The sequence below is a fragment of the Bombus huntii genome, chromosome 5, assembly GCF_024542735.1.
Source record: "Bombus huntii isolate Logan2020A chromosome 5, iyBomHunt1.1, whole genome shotgun sequence".
In the NCBI taxonomy this organism is placed as follows: Eukaryota; Metazoa; Arthropoda; class Insecta; order Hymenoptera; family Apidae; genus Bombus; species Bombus huntii.
This window is the reverse complement of record NC_066242.1, coordinates 4,753,308-4,774,547: the sequence shown is the minus strand read 5'-3', so window position 1 is coordinate 4,774,547 and position 21,240 is coordinate 4,753,308. Positions and strand designations below refer to the sequence as shown.

General features: G+C 41.8%; 2 protein-coding genes across 2 annotated transcripts; both read right to left on the bottom strand.

The window, feature by feature from the left end:
- Window positions 1–4,304: 4,304 nt before the first annotated feature.
- Window positions 4,305–10,392, bottom strand: LOC126865793 (uncharacterized). The gene is made up of 3 exons (XM_050618691.1): window positions 10,272–10,392; window positions 5,664–5,985; window positions 4,305–4,789 (listed from the first exon to the last, which is right to left on the bottom strand). Exons 1-3 carry the CDS (start codon window positions 10,390–10,392, stop codon window positions 4,633–4,635), a joined length of 600 nt encoding a protein of 199 aa, XP_050474648.1. The 3' UTR covers window positions 4,305–4,632.
- A 4,330-nt stretch (window positions 10,393–14,722) lies between these two features.
- LOC126865986 (uncharacterized) lies at window positions 14,723–17,990 on the bottom strand. The gene is made up of 4 exons (XM_050618985.1): window positions 17,492–17,990; window positions 16,480–16,666; window positions 15,897–16,065; window positions 14,723–14,944 (listed from the first exon to the last, which is right to left on the bottom strand). The coding sequence occupies exons 1-4, from the start codon at window positions 17,612–17,614 to the stop codon at window positions 14,791–14,793; spliced, it is 633 nt and encodes a 210-aa protein (XP_050474942.1). The 5' UTR covers window positions 17,615–17,990; the 3' UTR covers window positions 14,723–14,790.
- Between the last annotated feature and the right edge of the window lie 3,250 nt (window positions 17,991–21,240).

Genomic DNA, 21,240 nt, shown 5'->3' with positions numbered 1-21,240 from the left:
ATAGAAAAGCAAAGGAAAAGAAAGAGAAGTACCAGGATTTTTTTAGGGAAGGTTCATTTCCAGCAAAATCGATAGCGTAAAACCTCTGGCAATCGCCGCGTTTTTTTGAAAAGCACGCATCTTGCGAGCCTCTTTTCCCAGCACTGCAAATTCGTTCTGGCTTCGACGCCTTATTTTACGGTCACGTGGCTCGTAAAGAACCGTAACGACCGGGGGCAATAAAAGCGATAGCTTATGACGGAAATAATACGTCGATGTCAGGGAAAATGGTAAAAACGACGACATTTGTCTTCATTTCATGGTGGCGCGCTTGTTTGCTCGTCCCTTTCAATTACATCTGTTCCACAGGGATGCGAAGGAATTGCTGGTTTCCTAGCTATGTACTACACACCGCGATCGTTCTTTGTTAATTTTAATTTTGTGAAAGAAAATAAAGGACAAGATCTAGAAAAAGAGATAAGAAAAGAGACGTTCGTTCCGTGGTTTTCTCTGCTTGCAAAAAATGCAAATACCGGCATGGAAAACCGGAATTCTCCCAGGACGGTAATTTGAGGCAAGCGAGTAGACATTTTCGAAGGTTCTTGGATTCTAGAACGCATTGCGACATGATCCGATTATGCTGCGCTCTACGGACGAGATTCGTTCACGGTCCTGCAAATTACGATAGCTTGCTACCTGAAAATCCATTTCGTTCAATCGAAAAATACCTATAGCGTGATGTTTGTTAAACATTCTTTATCACGAAGAAATAAGCATAGTGGAAAAGAAAGTGAGGATCTATAGCATATTGCCTTGATCCTAAATAACGATGTCTCGAGACAGTCTGAAAGTTCCCAAGATAAATTACTACGGCCCCACACATAAAATTCAGCCTACGAAAGGCAGGAACGAACGTCTGGCAAAACAGATTTCAACGGGACGAAAATTTATAATGGCTGGACCGATAAAATAGCGCGGGTTATCCGGGCAAAGGTGCCATCACCTACCGAGAAGCACGTTCCTTCTCATTCCGTGTGATCTACGAATTAGATTTGACTGGAATAATAAAAGGAATCGAGAAAAGAAGAAGGGGAGCGTATCTTTGCACGAAGCAGAGAGATATCTCGCTGCCTGACGGAGAATCGAAAACGTCCTCCGCGAAGGCTTAACCGTTTTTTCCTTCTTTGCCCTTTCGCTCTTCCGTCGTTACATTCCACCGTTGTACCGAAGAGCTGGAATGAAAATACTACAGAAGAAGCACGTTTCGCGGAATCGTTCGCACTATCGTGGCTTCGAACCAGATCGGAATGGTAATGGAGAAAGTCGCCTGTCGAAATTTCGACTGATTTTCAATTGTTTCTCATCGTCTATCAATTTAACGACCTAATTCGTGGAAAGAATTGTAGGATCCGTAACAAACACCAACCGTGTCCACATTTGTCGTTTTCCAGCCACAGAGGAACAATGTGGCATTTTTAATTTCTATTCGATATATCTCGATCTTTTTAACAAAATATTTATACAATTACACATTTATCGTAAGCTATAGCCACATATATTGGGAGAACTGGTAGAGGAACTCTAGTTAATTAAATTATCAAGTTATAAAATCAGAATAAGGTTATGTTTCTAGACTGTTCGACGATAAATTAGAACATGGATCAATTTTCATAATACTAATTCCATCGTGTGTTCTAGATGTCCGTTCCGATTACTAAAATACGTTGTTATCTAGAAATGAAAAATTGACCAGGATTGTCCTTGTTATTAGCCCCTCGATTAATCATGCGCTGGATCCTTACAAACGTGTGATAAAATGGCGCTGCAAACGATGAATAGGTGACTTCCTTTGAATAACAGGTCGCTCTATCGCAATTGGATTTATCTATTAACGAGAAAGCAAATTGATTGACTCGGTGTCGAGGGACCGTAACAAAGACGCAGGACCTGATCTTCACACCTACTGGAACTGAATAAATATTGAATGGTTCTTCTGTTGTTGTAACTTGGTATCGAGTGGGAACTTGTTCGCGCAAAGCAGGGCAAAGATGGTGGTTTCAAGGGCGATTCGAGCGCGAGCTAATCGAAAGTTTTCGAGTTTCGTACGAAGAAGCGCAAAAAATATCATGGAAAAAGCATTCTCTGCCTTTACAGGAAGCGATATCAAGCGTTAGATTACAAGACCATCCTTGTTCTATTTTTCGTAATATATTTCATCGCCGACGTGGCCATCAGTTATCCAAGCGTTTGAACACGCGAATTCCAATGCAGAAACGTTACTTGGAATTCTATTAAAGTTACGTGCAAGTCTAGAAGCCTTCTCGACCAATTTCTTTCTTCTTTCTCTGTGAAATCCTCAGGCCCCCGAAATAAATATCAACGAATTAATACCGAAGCAACACCCATTCGACGAAAAGGGATCGATAAAATAAATCCACGGGAAAATGTCGAAGGCGTTCGACTCTGGTATCCCGAGGGCAAACGCTCCTCTCTTCCAAGGCTACAGTCTTCTTCCTGTTTTTATTTCCTCCCTGCCATATTATACATACATACATACATATATACTACGTAGACGACCAACTCTGTTCGATCTACGCTCTTCGTTTCTCTCCGACACACTTTTCTTCCAGCTTTTAAGCGTTACGCGTACTTGGCTCGAACCTGCACGATAATGGACTATGCTTTTTAAAGTACTTTAACACCGTCTATTATCGTTTTGCAACCGGTTCACCGACGTCCACTGCCGACAGAATTCTTCTCTTCTTTCCATCGACTTTTCCATCCACCAACGAGTCGATAGGAGCCGATAAGGATCTCTTGAGGCGGAACATCACGCACGCCTAGATTGTCCATTTGCCCCTTAATTCACGGCCGTAAACGACCGCATAAATCGCTCGGAATTTTCAATTCCAACTCGGACACGACATATCCTTTCGAAAGCCGAAAGTAATCCAACTTTTTACATTACAAAGAGGTCTAATGGGATTGGCAAAAAAGTCATCCGGGGAAATCCATTTTCAAAGCGTGAAATTTTAAGTACGAACTGTAGGAAGATGCAGTGGTGTTACGTGAATGACTAAGGGAAGGGCTCGCGGAACACGCTTAATTTTGTTATACTTTCGGAAAATATCCTTTAAATTTTAAGGGCATATTCATATGATGGAAATATCGAAACGAAGTAGTTCATCTTTAAATATTTCGAAAACAGCGCGCTCTTGCTACTTCGCTACGTTCCTTCTCCAACAGGGTTACATACGTTGAGAAAATTTCGAGAGATTTGAAAAATTACAAAAATAGCGGGGAACACGTATGTAGCCACAAAGGCATATAGAAACGTCTTAGAACTGAGTTTTGTAAGATAAGAAAAACAGAAGATGCGACTTATCGTGTCCTTCCCACCTATTCTCCATACATTTTCTATACTTTTTAATTGGTGGAATGAAAGATGTTCCCTTTTAGCTGCTTCCGAGTTAAAATTATCGCGACATTTATAACGAGTCGATCCAGTGCACGCGTTGAAAGAGTATCGACAAAACGAGGTTCGTTTTTTATTTTTCCGGGGACGGGGATTCGAACTTTCGACGTTATCCAGGAATTCTAATCGGAAGTCAGAGGTGGCCGATTTATTTGAAGCGGAGCGCGATGCCGGGAACGACGAAGATTCTTTAATTTCGAATTCCGACCAACTGCCATGCCAAGGCGAAACTCGACGATTGCTGCGGGTACTTTTAGGGAAATGAAACTCGGGGGCGGCTGAGAAGCGGCCCGCGCGCTGGAATGCTCGCGGAACAGCCGACACACAGTTAAGAAATGCTTTCACGGTGGCCTCGACACCTTGAGAAACGGCGCTCGCCTCGAAGAGATGAGTTTTAGGCATCGTTTGGGGATAATCGAGCGTTGAACTGGCCCACGAGGCATCCAACTCGCCTCGATGAATTGCTTCTCTTCGATGTACTCGCTCCTCCTGAGTTGTCTAGAATACATTTTCTTGATAAATTACAAGCGTCGGTGTACAGTTCTTTTTTCTCACACATTTAGAGTCACACAATCGCCGACTTATCTATTCTGTGGCAGTTGGTTGTTTGATTTCTGAAAAATTAATGGTAATCATGCATATTCAGGATACTCTTGTACAAGTGGATTGATATTATTTCAGAGAAATTTTACAAGTTACGTATATTTGAATCTGATTGTATCATGTAACTTACAATTATAAAATCAACGTCTATAATTTACATTTTTTAGTTCGTCGACTTACTTGACATTATTAGCTGGCACATTCTTGCGCAAAATGACTGAAAGTTTCATAAAATGCAGCTGATTAATGCGGCTTCTGGGAGGGTAATTTGCAATACTCTGATAAAAACTATGTACAAGAGTAAATATTTTATTAGCCTCGTTTCGTAGTGAATTAACCCTTTCTGCTGAAAAGAAAATGCAACAGCTTAAGCCGAGTTCGCAATTCCAATTTACTATAATAAATAGCCATTAATTCCTTCCGCGGAGGGTTACAAATTTCCTCGGAACTGATCTCGAGAAAGGAAACAAAATCGTACGAACGAGGATTCATTGAAACTCGGTTAACGAGCGCAATTTCCATCGCACCCCTGTCCACGTGCGGCTTCTTCACAGGGATCCAGCGGTGTAGAGAGTTCACGTGATCACCGTGGAAAATACGTCGAGCACACTTCTGCGGCATTCGGGATAAAGGGCGTGGCAGTTTTCCGTCGACATCTGCTCGCCCAAACGTTCGGCCGCTCGGTACTCCCGATCCCCGTACTCGTCGTACCGCTCGTCGGTGCTAGAAGGCCTGGAATTCCAACGTGTTCGCGTTCGAGTTCCCCGTGAAAAATTACAATCGTCGCCGCGAGACATCCAGGCCCGGGAGAAACGGCCTGGAAAAGAATTCGGGGGGCCAGAAAGAGAAGAAAAAAAGGGAGAAAAAGAGGGAGGAAAGAGAAAGAGGGTGAGTGGCAGAGGGTGGTACCCGGGATCGATAACGCGACCGGATACGCAGGAGAAGCCCCGAAGTTATTTCGCAGCTTCCCTCGCGTTAATTGGCGCCACGTTATGCGGACCGACCGCTTAATCCCTAGCTACTCGCGCCACGCTACTGTGCTAATTCACCGGTTAACTACTACGTCATCGTAACTTCGATTTTAGTGCCACCGGGTCGGGGATTTTATCGCGTTGCCCCAACGTTTGTTGCTTTACGACGCGATCGAGACTTTTAGTCTGTCGTATTGTGTTCCGTTAAGAGACCCAGATTGATCTCGTAAGCTTCGATGTGACTTAGGCAATTGGATTTTACCTGCGATCCTCTAGCTTATGATTCTCTTCGTTTAGTTGTGTTTCCAATATCATATCTAACAAAGAACGATGATATGTCACTGCATTCTAGTGGCTTAGAACGTGAGACACGTTGATTGAGTTAAAGTTTTATTTGTAATCTTCCGATAGAATATTCCTTTGGTGGCTATCTGTATCGTTTTGTTGTTCAAATGTATCGTTTAAATGTGATGGATTCGTAGACGCGGATGTGGGTTAGAATAGGAGAGACGAAGAGTGCGTGTTCTTCGGATAGTAATATATCAAAGTCGAAGTCAGACTTGGACTCTGATTGTCGTATTTTGACACTTCGTCGTAACTCGATAGCATAAAATAAGAGACTGAAGATTACTCACTTGAAGAACACGTGCAACAGCTGTCCCAGTAAACCATGAGTCCCGTCGAAAGGAGCAGACGCAGCTTCACAAATGGCCCTCAATAGACACGCTTTGCCGCCGAATCCGTATAGATCAGCCACCTTTTCCAGCACCTTGTAAATGCTCCACCTGCTCTTCTGCGTTCGAGAGTAATAGACTCCTGGAATGGTGAAGTCTGACGCGTTGGAAGGCATCTCGTACACAATCTTCGAAAAGAGACCGACGATCACGCTCTCGCGGTCCAGTTGCAGGGGTGAGCCCAAACCAAAGATCAGCTGTCGTCCAAGAATTTTAAAAGAGACTTTAAAATAAGTAGCGCAACATTTCTCGACGAGTTAAACGATGCGAACGAACGAAGAGTAAGGTTCTCTGACCGTATTTTCATGTCATGAGATGCGCGTTTCGTGAGATTCTCTGAAGCTTTCCTCGAGAACGTTCCCATGAAACCTATCGATACGAGGTGACCACGTAGATGCCGACAATCTGATCAGAAAACCCGTTCTTATAGCGGTTATTCATGAGGCAGGCAGCCTGAAGAGGAAATTGGATGAACTCAGACGAGATCGGGTTAAAACCCAGTAGTGTCCGGCGCTAGAAACGGAACGTCCAACTGTTATTCCACGTATCTGTCGTCTGCTTTCGTAGAAATAGCTATAAACGTACCGTTCGCTAATAGCAATTTCGACTTCTCGAATTTAGCGACTCGCACCCCTCGCATACACGCGTGTACCACAGTTTGCAAACAACCATTTCTGTCAATTAGATGAGCGAAGCTTTGTACGTCCTGTGGATGTCACGAAACAACGAACAGAATTTGATAATCTATATATATATATTACTTTGACAAATGACGTAAATGCCATATAATCTATTTGCGATATGTCGTCTGACTCTATCTGACGATGGCGACTAGTGTTTCGCTGTTTATACTTCGCGTTGAGGAAGTACGGTTGCAGGTATGTTTGGTTTGCTTAGCATAATTGTGTATTTCTGGGAAAGTAGGAAGTAACGGTAAAAGTCTACGGTAGCGAATAATCTCTAGACTTGGCAACTCCTAGGACTTCTAATTTGCTGGCCATTAGACATTGACTGACTCTGCTACTGTGTACCTTTCTTTCTTACCGATCTGTCCTGTATTATGTCCAAGTTTTCAGGACAGAAGAAGATAGAAAAGATAATATCGTATAAGAGCACCGCTTTTGAGCGGCTTAAATTCAATTATAAACTGTAATGTTAAAAATGTAAATCCGACAGAAAATATTGTATGGATACGTCGTACCGTCGCGTAACGATACTTTTGCCAAAGCCACTTTCCAATAGACATTCCTTGTTTATTGAGAACATATGTAATATATATTTTCTTGGGCAATAAACGTTATATATATATATATAGTACACAGTAGCAGAGTATATATATATATACTTCATTGTGGAATTTTGACGGTTTGCGAAAGGGTAGCTGAGGGTGGAGTATAACAAAGAGTACTAAACTCATGGATGAACGAAGCAACTCCGGTTTCTTCGCGGATGTAACGCAATTAATACGAGTAGCCAGAAGCAAAGCGGGGCGTATCGGTGGTCTTTGAAGTGTATCGATCTCGATTGGCAGCGGGCCGGCCGGTTCGATGCAAAAACGCCGCTAGCCCTTCCCCGCGCGAACCCCTGCGAATCTCGTTAAACTGTCTTCCCCAGACGCGCGGCCTGAAACGATTCTCCGTGGAAATTCGCGGTTTTATCGAAAATTCATACACCGGCCGCGGCCCATGATGCCGCCCTCCCTTTATCCGCCTCCGCATGAATATGTATGCACATGTACGAGATGGCTGTGCCACGCAACCATGATAGCAGACGTGTGTGCCCGATATGGGATAGAGGTATCCACCTGGCGCAGAAATTGGATGAGCCCTGAAAGGTCAGGTGGAATGTGTACCGTGATATCGGATGGGAAGATGAGAATCGAAATACGTTATACACTTTACCGGACGCTCTTCTGCAACCGATTATTACTTACCGATCACCCTAATAATTTGTTATTTTAATAGAGAGAATGGATTTTTGAATCTCGTTCGACCACTGTTTCAACAACAACCCGTTTTGAGACCAATTCCATGATAAGACATGTATTGATATTAATCGAAAAATTATTTTCACATACAACAAAATTCATGATCTTCTATTTATTCCTTTCAATTGTTTATTCTTTATTCGCTCTTCTTTTCCATTCCTTATTCCTCATTTTCCGACTCTTTCTAATTTCCTACATTATCCTGTTAACTGGGTCGTTGTCTCGCCAAAACTTTCCATAATTACGAAATTGAAAATTAATAGGAAAGGCAAATAAATTTCATTTAGGTCAGTTTTATTCCTTGCAAATATAAATATGATGTAGTTTATCCCTAATAAAGATGAAACCGTACGTAAAAATTATTATCCCAGTAACGTGTTAAGTCAACTTACCCTGTTAACAGGTTAATAAGCGATATTCGGAAACAGACTGTTCCTTACTCCTTATTCCTCTCAATCTTCTATTCTCTGCCTCAAGTTTCTCTTTTGTATTCCTTGTTATTCTCTATTTTCTGTTTTCTATTTTCTCTATTCTTTATTCGCTACTCTTTTCGACTTTCTATTCCCTCTACCTAATAGGGTAGATGAATATATTTCACCCTCTATTTTCAAACGTTTTCTATTCTCTGCTTCCTATACCCAATTCCTCGCCGTTTCCTATTTCTCGTCTCCTATTCTTATCGATCGTATAAGCCCTATGTTTCTGGATTCCCTACTTTTTCAGTATTCCCACGATTCCTTATAATTCTTCCCTAGACAAGCAAATTTCAGTTTCGAAAACTTTCGAGAAAACTCAGTTGAAGTTGGCTTAATTCGAAGCACCGCAGAAGTGACCAGAGCCTGTTCGTTGGAAATCCAGCGGTCATAGCGTAGCAACTGTGGCACCGTGCAATGCCCAGCCACGATCCTGTTCATCCTATCAAGCCGCGCGGTTGTAATCCGAAGGACGACCGTTTCCAAACACGCTGGATGGAAAATTGGATGAGCCCCGGACATGTGGCATGGCCCAGGAATTATTCAAGAAGCGGCGTAAACGGCGAGCGGTTTCACATGAGAGCCATGCCCGTTCTCGCGTTTCTCTTTTGGAATAATTGAGCGTACGGATGATAATCAAAGTGCATCCGCGGACAGTAGGTGTCGACAAAAGCTTCTTCGTTCGTGTACCAAGCTTTTCAGCTGAACTCTATTAATGACTGGTCGTTTTCAGGCTTTCCACCTGCTGGAACCTTTGCCCGGTGCTCTATTGTGACAACTGGATCCTGTCTCCCATTTGATACGGGGCGAGTTATTTGCCTAATGCACGGCCTTGTGACAACATCTACCAAATTAATCTATATGGGAAGGAACATGTGGGAACAGACACATTTCGCTGTTGGGTTGGGCAGTAACGGACACTGGTTTGGTCGGTTTAAAATGAACAACTCCGACCGTCCCACGATCCTTTAAAGTCATGTAACAAAGTAATTTGCCATTGAAGCGTATTAAGGTGAAAATCTAATTATAATGACTTCAAAAACTGAAATTTGAAAAGATGAACAGGAAGATAGGACGTTCTCGTCAGAAACATGAAATGTGAAATTTTTTATTTTGTCTTCATAAAAATATGAATTCGAATAAATATCCGCAATCTACTCGTAAGCAAACTTCTTCTATATGCGTCAACGTTCTTGTCTTAAAAAACGAATATTTTTATAAAACTCTGCTGTCTCGAGGGAAGTCCTTTCAAGTGAACTGTATGACGCACACGGGAGGAAAATATGTGGAATACATTTTTATTAATTTTTTTCATTTTAATGTCACCTTCTGATTAAACAAAGGAACTTAAATACGTCACAATTGAAAATGAAACAATCTGCTAGGTGCAAAGATCTTTTAAAAATAATTGACAAGTCGGCAAAGGCAGAAACCAACGGTACAATTATCGAGAAAACCAAGAAATATTCCAATATCTTTGATATTTTCTCAGACGATATTTCTGACGTGCAGTTTTTTTACAAATGAAATCGTACCGAGAAAATACATGTTCACCTGCAAAACCAACTAAGAATCAATTTTAGTAACATAGGATTATCACGTATGTAAAAAATGGGAAACGTGGTTTATCGTATCCTTCACCTGTAATCTTCATACTAATTTCTTGTATATTCGTACGTACTCCGAATCACAATGATATTTCGACCGTCATCCCTACCATAAATTCTGTCTAACAGCCATCTCCAACGGATTTGATTTTATCAAATTTTAAACGTTAACTCTTGACAAGTGGAAGTCGCTCGCGCTTCCACATTATTACGATGTTCCTGCGCGATTTTTCCCCACGATTACACCCGATCGAAAGCGAAGCACGCGTATAACGAGGGAAACCAGAGGGTTCATTGGAATCGCTCGAATTCCCCTGGATCGCCGGAAGAAAAAGCGGAAACCGATCGCGAACACTTGAGCGACGCGCGAGTGAATGCCCGATTGGCCGCGGAGACGGCTCATTAGCCTCGTCGTGCGGAATCTGCGGTATTCTCTACGTACCAGGAGCTGAGAGACACGAGGAAAAATAAGAGTCCTCGGTCGCCTCGAGCAACTTGCGAACAGCTTGGTCCCGTTCCTGCCCGTGAAATCGTCCTTGTCGTCGAGACTCTGCACCAGACATGGCGACAGGAAAGCGACAGCGAGCACCAGCAAGACAGCGTCAGTCATCGATGCGACTTTTCAGGCCTGAAGCGATCGTTCAACGCCGACGAACAGACCGTAAAGAAGCGAAATGCGATCGCTGTCCGTTGAAGAGCGCAAAACCGCTCAGAATGAGCGTTCGCCACGTGCTACCACCACCTCGACAAACCAAAGGCCAGCCGTAGCGGCTGGTCCCGTTGTATCTCAGCGAATAGCAAGCACAAATATTGATACGGTGGAGCTCTTGCTTTGCTCTGGCAGCTGGTTCGTTCGTTCACCCGATTTGCCGATTCGCACGTATCAGACGTTAATCCAACGAGAAAACTTTGGTAACGGGATGCTTCATTAACAAGATGTCGAGTAGTGCTCGTTGGTTTTCCAACGTTGGTTGGTAGATCTTTGTTTCATCTTACAACTTTATTCATCCGTAACTACGCTTCCGTAGATTTTTTTTTTTATTTTATGTAAGACTCTCCTTCTAGAAACGAAGAGGTTGATGTGACAGATACGTGTAAGTCTTTTTATAAATATTTTCGATAAGAATTGTTGAGGTTAAGGTTGACTGATTGAAGAACGAGTGGATGAATTTGTAATAGAAAAGTATATTGAAATAATTAAAGGTATAAGTATAATGTATAAGTATGTGCTGATTCAGACCCTTACTCTCTTAATGTTACTAGACAATGGAATGATAGGGAACATGTTCATATATTTGTAACAAAAGGACATTACCAAAAAGGTTAAGCTTATAGCTTTGGCTAGAAGCTACAGGGAACATAAGTAGAAATCTGTTTCTTAGTTCCTTTGTTCCTAGTCCTTGCAACCCAAAACATAACGTATACTCAGTGGTACAACAATATGCACCTTTCCTTATTTAGAATATTTCTACGTAATAGCAGTCTCCAGGTCACGGATATACATAAATAGAGTTTTTCTTGAAGTAGTTACTTCAACAAGAATAATTGTTATTAGAAGGTTGGTCCAAACCAGATAGAGAATCAACGCAATTGCGTGGAAATGTTTAGAAAAGTTTTAAGGAAATTGTATCTTTCGTGTATTCGTATCGTTTGTATTGGAAAATTGACACAGCAGATCTTCGATCTAATGCATCTCTCGGACACAGCACAATCTCGAACGCAATTTGTAAGATTGCGATCTCTGCGGGGCTAACGAAGGGTTCCACTTAATAGTTTCCGAGGAATCTTAGAAGATTTCACAGGTGAAACGCTCGTCCCCTTGAAATGGTTTCAACGAAGAAGAAACTCGGGCTACGCTGGAATCAGTGATCACCGGATCGCTACTAAGCAATAAAATCCTTGCTAAAGTCTCATGCTAGTTAGGTTTTCTCGGTCGGTGGGAAGAGAAGGGGCGGAGAGTAAGAAAGAGACCTGGCTTTCGGAAAAGGGTCTCGCGATATCCGTGATTTGAAGACGCCCAGACGAAATCTCAGCGAGCCAAGGCCACCAGTCTTCGATCCCGGCATTAAATTGAATTACAACCCCTCCGGACTAGATCGTAAAACTCACCCTCGTTATGTACACGAATCTTTCGTTCGTGAAACGTAACTGCGAACGAACGCGAACACGCATACCTTGCCTTTTATCTATCTGGGTTAAACGATGTCCATTTGTCGTTTCTTATCCGACCGGCCGAGACGTCCGATCCGGAAATCGAAAGCTCGTGCTCATGATTTCTCTCAAGGTAAAATCGATAGATCCAACCGAATCCTCACCGTTGGACAGTCTACAAGCATTTCATGAACATTGAATACCATTTTTAGCGATGTTTTACGGATATTAAACGCGTTCGATACACTACCGGGAATTTCGAATTTCACGTAATTTGATGGAATTCTGAGATCTCTTTATTTCTTAAATTAATAGTTGAACTGATGTGCCTTTCTATGATCTTATTAGATTAGGTCTAGATCATTAGGTTCTGTGATAAATTGATTAGTCTCTTGCTGATGCATTTTGAGGAACATTATAAAGATATTGCTAACATTAATTGTATACAAGTTATATGGATATTGTTTATAATTGTAAACATTTATTGGCTCCAAAAAGCGTCAGATGTATTTAGTAAAACAATGGTTCGTTAGTATACTGTTACTTTATAAACTATTTTCATAAAACGACACTTCTCTGATGTCAGTTTGCTGGACCAAACTGTTCACAAAAAGCTGCAGCCCATTGCGATGCTAATTAATTTGCACTATCGACTTGTAAATGATGCAACTCGGCGAACTTCATCTTTCATACGCGAAGGAAACTTGTGAAAATGAGAAAACACGATGGCCAATTTCGTCTGGCCGGTTAATATATGGAAAAAAGGCTCGTCAACTTGGAATTTTGTTAGGGTTGATATATGGCCGGAGTTGCCGAAATTTTCCAGCCCTCCTCCTGTCAAATATACGAACTTTTTTTTCGCTTCGAGCTCGGGCCGGCCAACTTTCTCCGTTGAATTTATTGTTTCGCAACGTTGCTTGCTTGATTGCTTGACACGGTTTATTGCGTTCCGCTGTAACCGTTCTAGCCAGCTTGTATTATCTTCGGCGTTTCCCTGCCGCTTGTATTCCAACCAGTTTCGAAAAGCGGAGAAATTAATTTCATTGGAAAGCCCAGAGACAATAAGCATCAGAACAAGACTCCTGATTAATCTTCGTAATTGTTGCCTTTGAGCGGGAACAAAACGCGGAATCGAATCTCTGAAGGTGCGCAAAGCACAATCAGACCAATGATCGGCAGGAAAATTCTCAACGAAATCCGAGGGACACGCGTCACGAGCAACAATGTGTTCGTTAATCTGTCCAATGCGTCGAGCTGGTCGATTCCACGCATCGCGAATTATCGACAATTAACCGGCTAGTTTGTTAGGCGAATGGAACGCAGCTGTCTAAAAAGAGGAAAACAAACAAATAAAACGCTAGGCAGAAAAAGAAAGAGGGAAGAGAGAAGGGAACATAGAGTGGCGCTGCAAAAGCTCAAAGGTTTCGACCTCGTGGCGTTGTAACGACGCGCAAGTAAAATCGTATATTATCGGTCCGTGTTAATTACCACGAATGGCTTTGCCCTGGAAAAAGCATCCTCTCCCTTTCCCACGCGGCTACCCTGTTCCCCTCTCCCCGTTTCTCTCGGTCACCGGCGTCACGGGCCATTTTTCCCCTGCTCCACTCGCTCTACACCCTCTATAAATTTCAACCGGAGTATTTTCTCTTTACGTGTACCTGTTATTGAACGAGAGAACTGCCAATAACGTTGGATAACTGCGTCACGTTTCGCCGCGAACCCCCGTGCGCGCAACCCCTTTCGCGGGCCTCAGCCTCACCACTTCTCCATCCTCCTTTTCCCTGATCCTTTTTCCTTCGCTGCACAGCCCTGCCATTCGCGCGTCCTTTTCTTCCCTTGATATTTCTAATATCGCACGACATCGGCCCACATAAATTATCGCCGCCTTTCGATATAGTGTTTCGTTTCAGTTGCAACCCTCCCGCGCCACTTTCGTCCGATGCTTTTTCCAGCAAACTGTTTGCTTCTTCAACGATAGATTCAGGTGCGTAGTTGTAGATTGACCGAGTACAAGGCGAGTTTCTGAGCAATTTATAAGATATTTTCAACTCCGATGGGTCGATAGTAACGTGAGATCTGTACGTCATAGACAATTGCGTCGATCAGGTGAAATATCGGAGACCATCTTATCGTTACATAAAAAGATGGAAAGGATCAACTAGGACCATAATATAGCGGAGACTTTAACGTTGTCTAGTTTTTTTCAAATCCTTTCAGTTGAACTAACCTGGTTTCGAGTAGATATTTAGTGGGAAACGAAGGGATTGGTAGTGGTGCGTGTACCTTTTATTAAAATTATGACGTGGATTTTAATTATGAATCATGATAAGAATAATACATTTCATAAATTAGAAATAACGTCACATAACTCGGCAACTGCTGCAATCTTTTAAATTAAACGATAGTTAAAATCACCTCGATTTTGTCAGACACCTGAAGGTTCAAATTCGGATTAAGTAAAATATATAATATGGATTAATAAATTGTTCCAAATTGCGCAAAGTCAAGTAAAACTCAATTAACGGAGGAGAGACTAGAAATTTGGCAGAATATTTCAATAAATAAAGAGGTTTCAAGTCATTTGAAATAATCTGACGAGGTTTCGGGGACGTCGTTTTTGCTCAGCCAACGTATATTCTGCCTCTTATCGGCGCTTAGTTCGCGTACTTTGCTGTGTGCAGAAAAAATTGCAGCACGAGACGCGATCTCGTTGATGATCAATCTTAGAGAATAAAGGCTAGGTGAAGCGGTGTCAAGTTTATTCTTCTATCAATTAAGTCAACATATTGCAGGCGATGTTAGGCAAACGATCATTCGTAAACCTCTGTAAAGTAATCCAGAGGGCTCTCCGTACATTCCGCGAATAAATTATCGCAAGGACTGACTCCTTGTCGGCCCATAATTTCAGCAGCGTGATACACTCGATCAAAGTCAGTCCTGAAAGGCTCCGAGGTGGTCGACGGCCTGAAACGCGAACAAAATTAAACGATCGCCGTGAGGCATTTAGATTCAGGTTGATAATGGCCAAGTAATGGGAAGTTCGAGGAGCCCTAACGCACCCTCCGTGACGTTGCTCTCACAAACAGTGGAAGCAATTCATGGCCACGATTTTCATCGAAAGCGAAGTTGGCCATTAGCCGTCATCGTTTGATTTTAAAGTTACACCACTCTTAACTTTTACGAATAACGAATATTCCATTGCGTGATGATTATTAACGCGTGTTTTCCAAACTTGATTAAATGCTTTTCACAGAAATTTTGTTAGATCGTTCGCAACGTTTCCATATGAAACTGTCGCGTTTATTTTATACATTTATTTCATTTATTCGTTTGTATAAAAATAATATTCGTCAAAAGTTGGCGTAATGAAAACCGAACAAAATAAATAAGCTTTAAGTAAATATATATTTAAGTACGATTATAAAAGGCAATATATCTTGCGAAAGTTTTAGCTATTTCCCTGGGGTCTCGATTATCAATTGAATCTCGATTTATCAAGGCTGTCTGGCTTCCAATTAAGCCAGTTAATCGACGACCTACCGTATTTCGTTTGATACAGAAGTAGCGATAAAAAGTGATGAAAATGATCAATATCTTTGAACAGGGATTGATAGTTAAGAATATGGAAAATTAAGTTTTGCGGTTTCTCAGGCTTTATCGACTCACGTCCAACCGTCACGCTAACTTGATAATAAATTACAATCGTATCTTACACAAATAAGTTAGACCTCGATTTTCACATCGATCTACGTCTTAACACTATGCAAGTGGCACAACGTAGATCATTTCTGGTGTAAATTAATGTCCAACGAAGTACAGGAGATATGAGATAATCCACGAAGGCAGTTCCACTGCGAGAACACAATCAACCACGATACGTTCCCCGTTCCATCGTCCTTTTGGAATCGATACTCACGTGAGCAGAAGATGAACGAGCTGAGAGCTGAGACCGTGAACTCGGTTGAAAGGCGCCGCTGAGGCCTCGCAGATCGCCCTTAAAAGGCAAGCTTTGCCCGATCGCGAATCGCCAAGAACCGATTCCAGGATTTCGTAAATTTCCCATCTGTTGATGACACGTGCCACTCCTAACGGCAGAAATTATTCATTGAACACGGGAACAACAGAAGAAATAATGGAGTATTAATGGAGTCGATGAGAAAGGGTATCGCATTGGAGTATAAACGCACGAATCTAAAGGACGAAGGACAAATTAAAGATTCAGACGCGAGCGCCAAAGCTTCTGATGAAAATGAGAGAAAAGCGTGTTCACCTTATCGTTAGCAGTGGTATTACTCTACGGGTGAGTTTAATTATTAACATAAGCGTGGTTCTTTGACATTTTTCCTTTAACAAGATCTCCGACCATCTTATCTGCGTTTAACACTCGAAAGAGAGAAATCGAGATTGCAAAGAGGATTAGACGATGAAAGAAGCTGGTGCTTGGCCGATGAAAAAATGCCGGAAGCGCATGGAAGCGGAAAGATGTGAGGTGCGTGTACCTTGGTGATCCGACGTTGGAGCGTCATTGCCGTCGACCTCGACACCGGGGCTGATCGATCTGTCATAGCGAACGTATGAATCCGTCAAGTAGGAGGCGTTATAGGGCAGCACGTAATTAAATTTCATCACATATCCGATAATCATGCTGACGTCGACTTCCATGGGTAAACCGAGGCCGAGGATTAACTGGAACGATTTTCAAATACACGAAGGTGTCATCGATCGTTTATAATAACCGCCAATCGAATCTCAATTGGCAGGCCCGTTCTCGTTCTCCTAGCTAGCTAGCTCGTGACATTCCAGGCAACGAAATTAGATGGGAGAAATATTACACGAATTTCGAGCCCGCGCCAGTTTGTCCGTACAGTTGCGGTATTTTTGACGATGCGTTCGCCGAAATTACTCGCTCACGATCGTTCTCTCTCGACGTTAATTTCTGCGAAATCCTGTCCATAGCTAGAACGTCGATGTTTTCTGCCATTTCTGAGGCCACGTGTTCCGCGTGTTCCAGCCATTGCGATTCCCATGCAGTTACGATCGTCGATCGAATATCCAATTCCGCGATTGAATCGCCACCGATCGTGACGTGCACCGTGCAATTACAGATAATTGTATCGCGATTGCCTGTATGAAGCGTCTATCGAGCTGTCACAAGAGGGACACCGTTGTGTCTTTAGAAACGTACGAGACTCTGTCTCCATATTCTCTCCCTCCACCGGCCACACTTTCACTGTTCCACGCGCCCTATGTGTATCGCTTAAACAATTAGCAATCGATATCCAATTAGAATCGCGAGTGCAATTAAACGTATAGGTTTGACTGCAGTGACGATTCCAATATCGATACAACTATATATATATATACTATAACTATATATATATATATATATATATATATATATATATATATACTATATATACTGTATATATATAGTATATACTATATATATAGTATATATACTAGTATATATATATATATATATATATATATATATATCTAATGATATATTACCTGCACTTTGGTTGGCGCTACGTTGCTCGGCGGCGGGAACACCAAATATCTTTTGTCTCGTACGAAACTCGATCCAGAATGGTAACACGTAGACAGAAGCGAGATGAGCAAGAAACACCGCATGGTGACCGTTCGAGAAGATCGTAGTGAATGTCCGTGGAACTTTTGAGAGGTGTATAATCGAAGAGGCAGGTGGCGAGAGCTCGTTAATAGGTACAATTAGTTCGTTATCGCGAGTTAGGCAAATAATGAACCGGCCTCGATCGTGGTAAGCGACCGCAGTCAACTGAATGGACAGCTTGAAACTGAAACTGCGCCGGTTGCACATTGCTCCTAGTGAAATTAATGCGACCATCAATTTCCATCGATGGATTCACGACTCTCATGTTCGCTGGATTCTGAATCTTCGGAGTGTAACTGCGATTGACGCGAATGCAACGTCGTTAATGGACTGAAGAAGAATTACAGTGTGCGATGGCGTTCGTTTTATCTGTGGAGATCGGAAGTTTGGAAGGACCTGCACGTGTGTCTAATTATTTGCATCGAGAAGATGATTGAAAAAGGACTAGTGGATTTACGGTAAATGTATTGGGTTGGCATTATGTGTTAATGACTAAATCCGAAATCACTTAGTTGCCAACCCAATATGTAGCACATGTACAAAACGTTTTGAAATTTCATTAATATCATAATGAAACGCGAGTATCGTAAATATATCGTGTAAATATATAAACCAATTTGAAAATACATATACATGTATAGAAGTTAGAAAATATATATTGCGATTATACACTTCGAAGAGAATACCAAAGATTTCGAACAGTCAATTCTTTATTATATTGACGTATTAAACAATAAAATAACGAAATAATGAGAGTTGTGTAAATAGGATCATATTGGAAAACGTAATTTATGTATTGTCTTATCAAGTTCAAAGTATTTTTGTAAATGTATTTTTTAGGACAGTATATCAGAATATGTAAGAAGAAATGACTGAAAAAGTATTAAACAAATCCTTCAAATTCCTTCTTATACCCGTAATGTCAAGAAAATAAAAGTCAGTTGTGTAGATCGACCGAAAAAAATTGCAAATAAAACGTTAGGTTGACACATTGTTGGACTTGGGTTAAATATGTCATAATATTCGGTGAGATGATCTTTCCCACTAATTATATGTTTCAGATCACTGATCATACTGTATATTAATTTCTCGCTACATACAAGTACAGCAAGTTTTATTATTCTATGTAAATTTCAAGTTCGAATTTTATATTGTTAAATCTCGACTATTTCCATCAAACCGAATTAAATGATATATAACGCGTTAACAATGTAATCTACTTTTCCTTTTCCATCTTCAAAAGTGGTTGTTCGAACGAAACGTTAGTCAGCACGCACGTGCAAACCCTTCCAGATACGACAGATTAAATGATATTCATCGCGTGCCATAAGAAAACCGTACGAGCTACTGGTCGATCGGAAAACTGCAATGGAGCGTTATTAATGATCGAGCGAAACGAATTCAAACGTTATTTCTTGCCGAAGATCGTTAAGATAAGATACGAAAGCCTGGTTTAAGTGGATTTAAATGCGCGGAAATCCAGGGTTATCTTCGATTCGCATTAACTCGCGAATATCCCCTTTCGGCCATCTTGCCACAATTGTATCGTCACGTTCACACGACATTTGCATTATTTTCGTATTATGGGCGGTCTCGTGCACGCCGGACTCTCCAGCGCGACGATAAATCTTCTTAACAACGGGCCGTAGAGACGCCAGCGAGAAGAATATATCCTCCTCGAAGCAAAGCACCCTGGGGATTGATTCGGACCAGCCGCTGAGAATTGCCGCGAATATAAACGGTGGCCTCGGTGCATGAAAACTAGCTGGCTAATGAGTGGAGAAAAACGCGGCTATGAAAAGTGATTATACAGAGAATAGAAGAAAAGAGATCGACTCCTCTTTCTCTTTTACAGACACTCTCTCTCTCTCTCTCTCTCTCTCTCTCCTCGACGCTTATTTCCTCTTTGAATAGGAGGCCGCCTGATTCCGAGCGGCTTGCAAATATCGGCTGATAGCAGTGAGAGCTGCGAGGGCAAAGAGGAAATACGTGCTAGGAAGAAAGAATCGGATTTTGCGGATCAGATGGCCCGATGGCTCGTTCTACTTGTTACGAAGGCCGTGTGCGAATATCTGACAGCAATCATTTGCTATAAGAAAGATGAAAACTGCTTGTTTGGGAATCGGACCACGTTGCTGGATGGAATTATCGAATTTCGTTTCCATCGATGGATGAAAACATCGAGAAATCGTTTTCAAGGGGTTGAACATATTTCATCGACCGGTAACTGCGGTTCATTCGTCTTCCCACAGGCCAATGAATGCTTTCACGTCTGCGAGGCTGGTTTATTTCGGCGACAATTTATTCGCATCTGGGTAGGAAGCCGGAAAAATAGCGACACACTTCATCCACTGATTCCTCGTTTCTTCTCTGTCTCAGGAAATAGTTATTCTCCGTTGAATTCGGTAACGATGTAGGTGCGAAATTCCTTGTTCCACCGATCCATGAACGAACTTAAACCGCTAGAATTGAAACGATAAATTTGCGCAACTCGCTATTATGTCGAGATACCGTAATCGTTACTTGAAAACGCTCGAATAGTTATCGCATGCTGTATACTGACTTATCTCAATTATAGCCCAGATTCTTCTCTTAAGTATATGTAACAGGTCTAAGTGCTTGATGTTAATCATCGTAATTGTACGAAAGGAACTGCCTGTACAATGTTCCAAAGCTATCCGGTTATTTCTGCCCCTGTAATATTGTGTTGGCAACTAAGCGATTGCGGATTTTGTCATTAGGTGGTAGTCAATAGTTCCAAGATTATACAGATCATACAGAAGTTACATGTAGAAACAATGCAAGGTAGAGGCGACTTGCATCATAGAGCCTTAAAAAAATATTATTTATTTCGTAATTGATATTTCTTAATAAATATCGAGCACTGCTTGTAGAATTGATACTCGACATCGAGGCGATGAAGAAAGTTTAGATGCACAAGTGACGGATGAGGCATATCTTTCAAATTCCTATATTATAATTAAAAATTAGTAGGAACTATGTTAATTAGACGATAGAACGTTCTTACATTGACCTCTGTTACTCGTTCCATCGACCTATGTTTCTAGAACATCCTTGTAATCTTCGATCAAACTGGATCATTGATTCCAAGTTTTCATATACCGAAATCCTTTTTCGAAATACGCATATGCTAATGCGATTATCATGGCTTCATTCGCCGAGAAAATGTAGCTTTAATAATTACCAAACAGGGCAATGAATTCACTTGTGCGTTCAAATGACAACCATCAGAAGCGAAGTAGTTTTAATTCAACCATTCAGAATTTCGCGTATCGAAGCTGCTCAACAACGGCGAATTTCCAGCTATTCGTTTATTATCCGAGATGAGGAGGGATCGGTCAGGACAGGGCCACGCAGTTGGTTTATTGTGAATATCTGTTTAAAACGTGTGTGCGAATCGTAATTTCGACGCGCTTTTGAACAGATTTCCCGCGGTCTCTGAGAACCGGCCGAGGGCACGTTACATCTCTATCATTAAAATTAGAATAGTCGACGCTCAGAGGAAATTACAAACCGTCGGAACTTCGTAGCGGGCGAATACCCGACGAAAATCTAACGAGCTGCCCGGACGCGAAACACAGTCCCGTTGGATTCGCCGAAAATTTTT

Coding starts and splice junctions, on each gene's coding strand:
- LOC126865986 (XM_050618985.1), bottom strand. CDS start 17,614: ATGCGGTGTTTCTTGCTCATCTCGCTTCTGTCTACGTGTTACCATTCT. Junction 16,667..17,491: donor TAGCGCCAACCAAAGTGCAG/GTAATATATCAT, acceptor AAATCGTTCCAG/TTAATCCTCGGCCTCGGTTT. Junction 16,066..16,479: donor TCCAACGTCGGATCACCAAG/GTACACGCACCT, acceptor TTCTGCCGTTAG/GAGTGGCACGTGTCATCAAC.
- LOC126865793 (XM_050618691.1), bottom strand. CDS start 10,392: ATGTCTGGTGCAGAGTCTCGACGACAAGGACGATTTCACGGGCAGGAA. Junction 5,986..10,271: donor CTCGTGTCTCTCAGCTCCTG/GTACGTAGAGAA, acceptor CTTATTTTAAAG/TCTCTTTTAAAATTCTTGGA. Junction 4,790..5,663: donor CTGTTGCACGTGTTCTTCAA/GTGAGTAATCTT, acceptor TTGGAATTCCAG/GCCTTCTAGCACCGACGAGC.